General features: G+C 34.9%; 1 protein-coding gene across 1 annotated transcript; it reads left to right on the forward strand.

The window, feature by feature from the left end:
• Positions 1-1,013: 1,013 nt before the first annotated feature.
• On the forward strand, positions 1,014-12,426 carry LOC150109993 (monocarboxylate transporter 9-like). Its single transcript, XM_090400637.1, has 4 exons — positions 1,014-1,041; positions 4,892-5,035; positions 6,503-7,459; positions 12,296-12,426. Exons 1-4 carry the CDS (start codon positions 1,014-1,016, stop codon positions 12,424-12,426), a joined length of 1,260 nt encoding a protein of 419 aa, XP_090256763.1.
• The last annotated feature ends 304 nt before the right edge of the window (positions 12,427-12,730 follow it).

Genomic DNA, 12,730 nt, shown 5'->3' on the forward strand with positions numbered 1-12,730 from the left:
CTTTGCAAATGTTTGTGCAATAGTGTGCTCAGGTGATACTATTTTATATAACTGCAGTGTGAGTTTCTTCAGGTGATAAGTCATAATCTTGCAATTTTTTCCGACCTGCAGTGAACTATATCAATGCACCATTTAAGAGAGTCTGTCGCTTTGGTTAGCCTTTTGCATAGCTTCATTGGCTCAATGTATGATATAGAGTTTCGCTGAAACGATCACTGCTAGTTATGCTTTATATAGATTTGCGCATAACCTTGAAAATGCTGAATATATTACTAAGAAACGTTGGTAATAGCAGAATAATTAATTTTATTTGTTCCACTTATGCGAAGTTAGTGAGAGAAAATGAATAAGTATCACGTGATTTTTGTAAAGGTTTTCTGAAAGAAACGCTGCCAACTAGCTTTGTTTACTTTCTACACGATAACCAGAACTAGTAATGGAATTTGAAACGTCTACATGCTGACTGTATCTATTTTCATGTTTTGTTTACAATCATTTTATAACAGCAACTTCAATATTCGCACTTGCGTGGTTATTCCTGTTTTTTTTTCCCTAATAGCAAACCAATAAGAAAAAGCTTCTTTTGAGATTTTTTTTGTTCTTTCTTTTACAGTTTGGAATAAATTGGTGTTCTAGAGATTGAAACAGTTTTCAATTAATGATTCTGTATATTATTACACGTTCTATTGATTTTTGTAATTTAACGTTTTCGTTCTTTGCACTAATATCCAAAACTAGTGTTTAAAATGACTCTGAGGTTTCGCTGAGGTTGCTCAGAACGTCTGGATATTAAGTTAGGATTACAGCTCACTCATAAGATATAAATATATTCTTATCTGCTTCTTATCAAACGGGTACATTTTCATAAACAGGGCGAAGATTATCACATTTCAAGAATTATGTCGTGAGACGTGTGTTATCTCTTGCCGTGCTCTGTAGCAGAGATGTCGGGCAATATCAATATCCATAAAACAACCTTATCACTGCACAATAATTACGTCACATATCAAACGATGGCAAAAGATCAAGGACTTTTATCAGGTATACTGATCTCTCTAGATTTAAACATGTTTAAATATTCAAACATTTTTATTTAAACACTAATTTAGAACTTTTGTCCTAAGACGGTACTAATATACAGCATACGCAAATAAAGCGGATAATTTTCCATTTCAAAATGCCATCGAAAGGAGCTCGCCATAAGAGTCAGAAAATGGATGCGTCAAGCAAAATGTTAATAATAGCTTGTTTTTTCATTATTTTCTTCTCTTTTGGATTACAGAAATGTGGTAGTGTTTTGTTTGTGGCTACTATGAGAAAGTTTGACCTGGACAGGGAATCTGCTGTTTGGCCATTTAGCCTTTATACTGCCATGTTCCAATTCACGGGTAAGTCTTTTCAGTTTTATTTTATTTTATGGTTTCTCCGTAATATTTAATATAGCAGCAATGCTTAGAATGTGCTAATATTGTTGAGAACATTTCTGAATAATGGAGAGAACAATATTCTATGTAAGGATTTGTAATTGAATCATTTTTAAAACAACATACACCTTGCTGAAAGTTTTGTTTTCCTGGATTTAAAGGGGATGCAAAATTAGGATGGTCATTTTAGCATGTTTCGAAGTTAAACGAAGTGGTAATAGTGTCATGAAATAAATGTTCTCTAACGAAAGATTAAAATCAGTTTTTTTTATTCCTAAGTCAACATCCCACTAAAGATTCTATCCTTCCTACTTCTACCTCTCTCACTATAGATTCTAAAAGCAACCAATATTGCATTCCTCTCGGTTGTCTATTTTGAATAGGCACGATTCGTTTACTACCATAGTAGCTCTTCTCTATTCCGTTTCTTCGTCCCTATCTTTTGCAAATATATTTATCCTTTAGGACTAAAAAGCTCTTTAATTTCACTGATTCTCATGTAATTCATGTATAGAAAAATTTATTAATCGCTGATTTTATTTTTCTATTAACCTCGTACATATTATTACTCTTCCTACCCTCGAATCTGTTCCGCGATATTCCAAACACTTTTAGATCACCCAAGTCATACTCTGTACATGAGACCATTCTGCTACTTCCCACCCTGACAACGTCAGTTTTTTTGCACTCTCCCTTGATTAAAGATTAGCGATCTCTACAAAAGGTTGCATAATTTTGAAAAAAGAAAAAAAAAACTCGAAATATCCAAATTCTCTCTTCCTGGAAATTTGAGACCTAGAAATTAATAAAATTATATGCAATTTTTCTACTTAAAACTGAAACACATCCATCCACCCACTAACCCCCACCCCCAACACACACACATGAAGAGCGCCTTTTCACACAGTGTGAACAATGCTCTAAAATGAACTATGACTGCCATTACAATCTTCTTCTTAATTCTTCAAATATATACTCCACTAATATTTTATTCCGTTCGCTTCGAGTAATTAAATCCCGATATGTTAAACTTCTCACTGCATCAGAGCTCAGTCGGTATCGACGATTCCGTTTGGTTGGAAGAAGGTCCGTCGAAATTTGATATCTATTGTTTTCCTATTGTTGTTTTCCTCTTCAGCAGTATCGCATAATGACTCCCACTTCATCCTTCTCTTAGCTGGGAATCATAATAATAATAAAAGTTCCTACTTTTATTATTATGCATTCAAAACGGATGTAAACTTGCATTGTGAATGAAATCAGATGATATATAACATGCATTCTAATGAACGTACATAATACATAACATATGTTATAAATTAAGTGAAATATAACATGAAATATAACATACATTGTCCATGAAAACGCATGACATATAGCATTCTTATTAAAGTCAGTACAATCAATACATACTGTATTAACTTCAGTTATATTTCTTTATTAAGAAATTTAATTAGGCTTAATCATTTATTAAGATTAATCATGGCTCATATTTTATATTTATATATTGTACTATTTTTTAAAATCATTCTAGTCTTCGTATTCCCAATTTTACTGTTTGATTGGTTGACTGGAATTACAAGCGAAGCACATACGGCTATCAGAACATTGTATTATGTTTCAGTGTGTGTTCGTCTGGTGGGTTTGTAATTTTCGGGACGAAGAATACATAGTTTCATCGAGGAAAAACCTCACACCGCAGTATGAAATCGGTTATTATTTGTTTTTTACTTAACTTACTGCATTATCATTGTATTGCAACGTTATCCTAAATAATCTTAAATCTTGATCATTTCACCAATATTAATAGCCTTGATGATATTGTTTATATGTAATAAGTAAACAAAAAGAATATGAAATATTTTCCTTTTGGATTTATTAGTGGACCAGAATTATTCATAAATATATAGTTGTCGACAAGTTTCGCCAGCTAATTCTGTCTGGTTTGTCTCCAGGACAAGAAATAGGTACACTAACGTTCACTGGTGAAAAAAGAAGAATATAGAAACAACTGTTAAATTAATTAAAATTGAAAAATGGTAACATCAAGAACATGGAGAGTGGAGTCTTAGTCATTGTTTATTGATCGCGTTTTATAGTTTTCCGCGAATTTAAATTCTGCTAGGCTTAATGAATTTATTGAGCTTTTCCAAATGTCTTTCAGTATCATGCCTTGATTTCTCTTTAGATTATCTCCTGTCCAGGGTACCACTGCAGCTTCTTTAAAGTTTCTGCATCTGAAATCGTCTTCAATGTAAGACATGGAGCTGTTATCCCAATCGATAGAGCGGTTGAAAATCGAGAAATGATGGGCTAATCCTGAGGTATCTGTTGTGTCGTTGTTGACATCCCCTATATGTTCTTTTTTTCGGATTTCTAGGCTTCTTGATGTTTGGCCTATATAATTCAGTCCACAGGAACATGGGATGTTATATACATGCATCTGCGTACTTCTAGAAGGTAATACTGTCCTTAGGAGATCTTAACATGTGTCGTGTAGTTTTATCAGATTTGAAGGCAACCCTGATGTTGAAATACCTCATGAGTTTGGCTATTTTTGTTGAAACTGAGCCGGCATAAGGTATGACAATGGACGATGTATACTGCGTGACCGGAGGTTGTTGCTGTGGGTTGTTTCTATGGAAAATCTTTTGGATTATATTTTTGGATAGCCATTGCTAACTAGAGTTTGAGATATGAGAGAGAGTTCATCAAGGAGATCTTTTTTTTTCTGAGATAATATTTGTTGCTCTATTTTTAAGCATATGTATAATGCTAAGTTTTTGTGCATGATGATGAGAAGACTGGAAGTGCTGATAACGTCCAGTGTCTGTAGGTTTCCGATAGATCGTGACCTTGATTTGTCCATTCTCTTATTTTTTATTAGTGTATCTAGAAAAGGTAATTGATTGTTATTTTTCAGCTCTAACGTGAACTTGATTTTTTGGTGGAAAGAATTTATTGTTTAAGGAACTCATGTAAGGCATTTTCTGTGTCTTTCCAAATAATGAAGACATCATCTACGTATCTCCACCAGACTAATGGCTTCGGATTTAGTTTGGAGAGGATGCCAGCTTCTAGTTTTTTCATGAACAGATCCGCGCAAGGAGGTGACAAGGGACTGTCCATGGCCAAGCCATCAAGTTGTTCATATATTATATTATTTACTTTAAAATAGTTTCATCTGAGACAATGGCGGAAAAGCTGAGTAATATTATGTGGATAGAAATTTTCTATGATCTTGGAGGGCGCCTCTTTCGCCACGCCCTAGTTGCGGCACTATAAAAGAGCAGCACTTTGTTCAGCCAAGAACTGCATGCGGCTCCAGGGTCGTCGGTTCCCGATCCCTGGACTAAGATAATGTAGAATTTATAATGTTATTACTTCATAACTCTCAATATATTGGTGAATTCTTAAAGAAATTTAAGCCTTTATTTATTCCTAATCACTATTCTGTTTTCTTTTAGGTCTCCCTTCCGGAATGATGATACACCATTTTGGAACGCGTAAAATAGCAATTACAGGAAGCATATTTGCCATAACTGGATTGACGTTGTGTGTATTTGCAAATGATATTCAATGGCTAATATTACTGTATGGAGTTATTTTAGGTAAGATACATAAAATGTATAATGTGTATAACGTACGGGAGTGGCGTGTGTGTGTGTGTGTGTGTGTGTGTGTGTGTGTGTGTGTGTGTGTGTGTGTGTGTGTGTGTGTGTGTGTGTGTGTGTGTGTGTGTGTGTGTGTGTGTGTGTGTGTGTGTGTGTGTTGTGGGTGGCAATGCCTTCTAGGCATAATAGAAATTAAGGCAAGGATAATATTCAGATAAATACAATAAAACAGTTGTTTAGGATCCATATCTGAAAAAAATACAAGATCATTTCAATATTTTAATGAATAGATATTGTTTAATATAAGAGGTAATACTATCTGATAATTTTTAACTTTACTTTTTGATATAAGTATAAAATTTTGAAAAAAAAAAGTCGAAACGTTTACATTTCTCTCTCTGACTTTCTTTTATTTCATTTACTTTTATTTATTATTTTTTTACGTTTAGAATAATTTAATATTATAATATAATGTTCTGTTTCTTGTCAAGAATGGAGAAAACGATGACTTCATTTTTATTCTATTTACAGAAGAAACATTTTATGCTTAAATCATCAGTTCAAATTGATTCACACAAGGCAATGGAAAGTGTAATCTTTTCATTGCATATTGCACACTTAAATAACAAAAGTTTCAATCAAGTTACCTATAATTTTCCCATATTATCCTATAATTTGAATGATATCAACCAGACATTTATGGTTGATTTCATTCAATAAGCACCGAAGTGGACTTGCTCTAATTTGTGATAATTTTTCTTCAGAATTCATTAGAATAGTATAACAAACAACTGCGTCTTTTCTACAGGAACTATTTTTGTTATGTGGGATGTAATTTGCCTGTCTTTATTTTTTATTTGATTTTTATGGCGCAAAGACATTGAAGGTCATACTGCGCCAGGACACAGGTCACAGCGGTACATATAGTAACTGGATAGTAGGACAATCACAAACATTCATGGGCTTGGCGGGATTCGAACTCGTAGCCTTTTAGCTGGAGAGCAAGTAGCTGTGTCGAGTCTGACTGCCCCACAGTCTCCAAAAGTTAGAGTAAAACGACCTCTCCTACTCCATATCAGGAATAAAACGCGTTAGCAGATATTTCTTTAATGAATATGTTACATTAACATCATAGTTTTATTTTCTTCCGCTGTAATTGCAAATAACAAAAGAGGTTCTTAAGGATGGTTTGAAAATTTTCACTAACGGTCAGGTTTAGTGAAGTCAAGAAAAGTTGGAAAACAAGCAGGTCAGTTTTTCAAAATTGATAATGTTCTCGACAATATGCAAATGTGTTGGATAATTTATGCTCTGTTTTTACTTTCTTTCTTTCTTTCTTTCTGCATTTAAACAGTAGCTGTCCTTGTATATAATTAGTATTATCTGTCAATAAAACATTTTAAAACTATACTACGTTTTTCAGTGTAATACAATGTAAATATAAGTTCAGTTATTTGTTTTCAGGTTTTGGCATAGGATTATTAATGCCTGCAGTCAATATCATCGTCTGCGAACACTTTTCTTCATTAAAATCTACCATCCTTGGTATAGTATACGTTGGTATGCCTGTAGGAGGTCTCGTTCTCCCAACCGCTACTGAGAAAATCCTTGACACATACGGAATTGAGGGAACTTTCGTCATTCTTGGAGGGCTTCTCATGAATACCATTCCTGCAAGTATGATTATTCCTCCTGTTCCATTTGCTGTCAGTGAAAAACCAACCCCATGGCATCATGAAGACAATCATGAGGTAGAAGTAGGTGACCATTTCCTTATTTCTGGTCGCGAAACACAAGTGCAACATCAACTCACTAAGGTTTTGCCTGGCGTGGTACTTGCAGTTCCTTCGATTCAAGATTCACATAAATCTAAAGAAACGGAGATAGAAAAGAAGTCTGAAATAAAGAACGACCTGTTTAAGAAGTTCTTCATTTCTCTAATCAGCACACTGCGCATAACGACCACTCTATTCGTATCGCCATTGTTCCTCATGATTGCACTAGCTCAAGCCAGCTTCTACTTTGTTATCAACAGTTATTATACGGTTATGGTGGACTTCGCCATGGACAGAAGATTGTCTGTTGATTTCGCCACTCACCTCATTCTCTTTTCGTGTGTTGCTTGCATCGTGGGCAGAATTAGCCTTGGATGGGTGACTGATACAGGATGCATTAGCAACAAGAACTTCGTGATTCTAGGTATGGTGGCGGAGGGAATATTTCTGATTTGTATGCCGTTAACAAGTTCATACATTTCTTTGCTAGTCGTGGTCGTAGGATGCGGAATAGTTGAAGGTAGTTGTGTTCATTTGTATCCAGCCCTTCTGCAAGAATATATGAGAAAAGAAATATTTGTTCTTTCAAATGGCCTTGGTCGCTTTTTTGTTGGATGCGCAGCTATCATCGTTCCCTACCTCATAGGTAAGTACATTTTATACTTAGTTTTGTTCAAAAGAAAAAAATCGTTGAACTTCTTAATCTCACAGAAACCTCCTTAAAATCTCATCCTTCCTTTTATGTCTTTATGCGTAATAGCAAGAACAATATTTTGTTTACTTTACTTTACAGTGGAACACTGTAGAGAAACATTACATATTGGACCTTCAGGTGTGTTCCGATACACTGTTTTTGTTAGAATAATAAAGAAGAATATCGCTTAGGATGTTTACCGTAGAGCGGCCTTGTGTGCCCTTGTTGCATCGTTTTTGGAATTTGTAATGGTAAACCACCTGAAAAAGACTATTTAGAGTGCGATTATTGAATCCGCTATAAAAACGTGTATAGGCGCCAGCACAGTTACTTTTTCTGTGATTTCTTTTTCTGTTAGCCAAATGGTTCCCTAGTTATTCACTCTCTGTTATTGAGAAGGAGGGTGCTTTTTTCTAGGATAACTCTAGTCTAGGTTTTATATCAGTGCACACGGAGAAGTACTAAAAAAAAAAAAAGTGGTGTCATTATTAATGGGCTCTTCGTCCATGGGATGACAAAATCATCCGAAAAGGGAAGGCAACCTTATCAGCCAATGAAATATAAGAAGAAACTCACACCAAAAAGAGCAGTTAGGAAGCTTATAAAACTAACACCAACTGATTGTAACTGGAAAGTTTTATAAAAGTCTCAATAGTATGATGCAGAAATAAAGTAGCACTAGAAACAGTTGCTTCCTGTCACTTATTTTGAGGTAAGTAGCAGGACACAGTATTAAAAGCTGCTGAATTTATTTTCACCGAGAGTCAGATGCACGAAAGCCTTGCACAAATTTAATCAATAACACAAATTAAATTTATCTCTCCACTAACTAACAGAGTACTTTTAGGATTAGATTTGTACGTCGATTAAGCGAGCGATCGATTTGATTCAGATAATTTAAACTTGTAAGCTTATATTACACAACCGTTAAGCACGTTTGTAAAAGTGCTACAAGGAGGCAAAGCTGTGTTTTGATATCATTCAAGCGACTAGGTTATCCTGGCATCATAGATTAATAATAATAATAATCCTAACAGTGGATAGGATTATGCTGTTGATCAGGGAGAAAAGGTCATTAATATATGAAATTGGATGATGGACGTTTTGACACTGGTTAGCTCTTCCTGACCACAGGTTATTGGCATTAGTGTGACATAGCTAACAGAAGATGATATAGCAGGACAGTGAAAATTTGAGGCTATCTGGTGTGAAATTGAGGCTAGCAGAACAAAACATACAGTTGGGTTCTGCTATAGACCAGGGGATGAAAAAAAAAAGATGATGGAGTAGTATGCATAAGCAAATAGACTAAATAAGTGAGCGCAAATAATTATTATGGGGGATTTCAACAATGGTTACATTGATTGGATGGGAGAACATATGAGAGTTGGAAATGTATTTTATGCAGTTACTAAGGGATAACTACCTGAGACAGCGTGTAAAGAAATATATTTTACAAAAGTGGCTAAAGTGGCTAAATCAGCTTGACGAGCAGAGACAAACAGGCTATTGTTCCTCTTTATCTCTTTACGAAGCCTTGGTTCGAGAGTGCTCGAACTTGTAACTGCATCTGAGAATTTGACATAACGAATATGACCACATCGTCACCAATTGGTGAAAATGATCTTAAAGTCTCCACCTGGGAGGTGGCTAAATGTGTGGAATTTTAAATTAAGACAGGGTATATGTGGAATTACCGGGCTGGTATATATGACAAGCTTAGGAGAAACTGCACCATAAGATTGAGCTGCAAATATAAAACAATTGTGGAGGTAATTTAACGAGAAATGTGACCTGAAGGCACATGAACAGTACAAAGCACACGCCAGGAAGGTAACTAGTGTGATAAGAAAAGCAAAAGCAGATTATGAAAAGAAATTAGCAACGCAAGCTAAAGAGAATCTCAAATAGTTCATTCCATATGCTGTAAGTAAAAGAAAAATGGCATACCGCAGAATGATTTTAAAGAAGGCCGATGGTAGGGAGCTAACTGAACCTTTCGAAATAGTAGAATTCCTAAGCAATTACATTGCTAGAGTATATCATTCAGGCGGTGATATTGCCAGAATGAAGGCACCAGTGGCGTTTACTGGAATTTAGGTGAAAGAAATGGAGGTGAGTAGTATATTACAGAACCTTAATGTGAATACATTTGTGGCATTAGATATTATACTAGCTCGAGTTTTACGTGAAGTGGCAAAGGAATTGTCATTGCCCTTGACCATATTGTTTACGTCTCGGCTCCGGGTTAGTGGCTTGGGGGTGGAAAGAGGGGAAAATATTTCCATTGCATAAAGGAAGCTCCAAGACTGCTGTTGCAAATATCCTACCGATCAACATATCAGAAATCGTTGTCAAGGTATTGAAGAAATTAGTCAAGAGAAAAATATAGGGATAAATAGATAGAAATAGGATTTTGAATGGGGTGAGAGCATTTTGGTTTTGTGAGGGGTAGATCATGCCTCAGTAACTTGCTCACATTATTAAGTATGATAGATACTGTGCGAATGCCGAATACTGTTCTTGATATGATATTTAGGGCCTTCCTCGATGAGTCTAATGACTCCTTGGCGGTTCCCGTAATAATAATAATAATAATAATAATAATAATAATAATAATAATAATTTTTTTTTTAATATAGTTTATTATCTCTCAAATAATTACATGAATGTACTAATATTTAGGCAACAATGCATCTTTTTCTTGCAAAATGGTTCAGTAAGAATTATAATTACTCTTAATATCATTATCATTTGCAGAATTTTTCATTGGCACAAGAGTAAAAAGTGTGTATTATTACCATTATTAATAATAATCATAGTAATCGTGTTTATTATTAATGACTCACAAGTTAAACAATATTACTTATGTTGCAGTTTACATAATAATAATTTTTTTAAATTTAAATTATAAATTAAATATATAATTTTAAACTTAAATATATAACTGAAGTATTACTATCACATTTTCTGTTTACTACTAGAATTCATTACAGAGTGTTAAGTGAATAATGTTAGATAAATACTGCTACTGGGATGTAACTCAACTGCACCCTCGAAGCTTTGTAATTAGCTTATCTGAGGGTGATACTGGTTATATATACATATATTTGTTATTGATTTGGTTGCTGTGTTGGAAGTAGGCAGATCTTTGGGACATCAAATGAATGATCTCAAAGGTCAGATCAAGGTGAAATTGCCGATATATCCTGTGTTATTGCATCTGTCTTAATGGTTCACGTTCTTTTTTTTTATTGTGGGCTTCTTTTTGAACTATTTAGGAGGCTTTTTTCTTCACAGTGGCAGCCTTTCTATGTCTTCTGTGCTTTTAATTTGTATCGGCTTTGAAGTTTGTGACTTCCTTATGAATATATTGGCATCTCTGGTCCACAAAAATTGGTAATTTTTTCCATTTTTACTTTTCTTATTTGGTACAACAGATTCTGGTTGAATGGTGTTAAATATTCGGATAGGAAGATTGGTGTATTGTCTTGCTGTGCGTTCAAGTCCTTGACAACTGGTTTTTTCTGCCTGCTGGCTTTTATGAGATTGTCTCTTGTGGACTTGCTCTTAAGACGAATTATGACTGGTGCAGGTCGTGGGAAGCCTTGGTTTTTGCTCTTCCTAGGAATCCGATTTACGGTCTGAATGTCGTTAAGCTGTAGGGGGATATTAATTACATGGCCTAATTTTAAAACCACGTCTCTGAGGTTTTCTGTAGGTGCAGTTTCAGGAAAACCCTTTATGACAAGATCTTTTTTATGTTGTTGCTGATTTAAACGTTCGTATTGTAGTTTTAGAGAATGAAGTTCTTGACGGAGTTCGTATGTCTCTTTCATCAAATTGTGTTGCCTGTCTTTTGGTGAGTTAATGCTCATTTTAATGTCTTTTACCGTTTGCAACACTTCTATAACTTCTAAATTATTATGTTTTACCAAATCTTCATATTCGCTAGTTTTTTTGTTATTTGTTCGTTCTGTTTCTTAAAGAGTTCTTGCACAAGATCTACTAAGCTGGCTTTTATAGTCACTAGACTGTTTTCTATTAGTATACTTAAAGAGTTTAAATTATGGGACTCACCTGCGTTTTTTTGTCTGTTCAGTTCGTCATTTGATTTTGCCTCCGGTATAATCGGCTGCATCGTAGGTGGCTGCCTTCCTCACGTGTTACATCGGGTTCATATTTATGTTACCCAGTTGTTTCGGAAAAGCCGGCACATTTTAAGTGTAGAATCCTACTGCATTTCGTACAAGTTATATTATTTCCGTTGGACGATAACTCCTCCAGGCATTTGATACACTTCATGACTCAACTTTCTTCCCTTAGGCAGTGAGGCGTGATTATAAAGATGGAGACGTCCTTTGTTCTTCGCTGGTTGTTGACCACGGTCCTCTCTGTTCCCTTTTCAACACTTCAAAATTTGGTTTCTTCTTAGCCGATCTCGTTGAATTTTATATCACTATCTTAGGCGTGATAAGTAGGGTTACTTGGGAGCACTTTAAAACTATAAAAAACTGGAGCAGTGATATCTCCGTGCGACCGTTAATAATAATAATAATAATAATAATAATAATAATAATAATAATAATAATATAACAGATAGAGTGAAGAGGATCGCACGGAGATCTCAAGCAGTTGTATTTTGGTGAAGCTAGAAGACACAAAGAAGCGTCTGGCTGATCATTTGTTACCAATTATTCTTCTTACTTTAGTAGTTTCTCATTCAAATATTCATAAATAAATATTTTCTACGCATTCCCTAATGATTTAATTATTTTCTTCTTCTAGGAGTTTTCCGGGATAAACTACTAAGTTACAACGGACTTTATTACACTCTTGGTGCAGTATGCATAACTGGATCCTTTCTAATGATAGCTGAACCGTTCTTTAAGAAACTGGAAGAAAGAACAACAACATAAACAGAGTCTTCGACAGTAGAATGTCAAAAGGAAGCCGTTTAATTCTTCAATATGACGAGCTGCAGTATTGTTTCATCTTTTTGAAGAACGACATTCGAGTCTGAACGATTCGTTGTAAAATATCGTAACACGCTACTTTAGTAAGTTATTTTCAGTGTTTTAACACGTTCATTGCCAATCACGCGATATCGGGCGATTCGAGTTCTCACCAAACGGCCGATAACGCGTTATCGCGTTGACGTCGCTAACTAAATAAAAAAATAAAAAAAATTTGGCCACCACACGAAATTCCAATTTTCTGCTT

The sequence above is a fragment of the Typopeltis vanoorti genome, chromosome 1 (assembly GCF_054136105.1).
Source record: "Typopeltis vanoorti isolate ZY-2024b chromosome 1, IOZ_Tvanoo_1.0, whole genome shotgun sequence".
In the NCBI taxonomy this organism is placed as follows: Eukaryota; Metazoa; Arthropoda; class Arachnida; order Uropygi; family Thelyphonidae; genus Typopeltis; species Typopeltis vanoorti.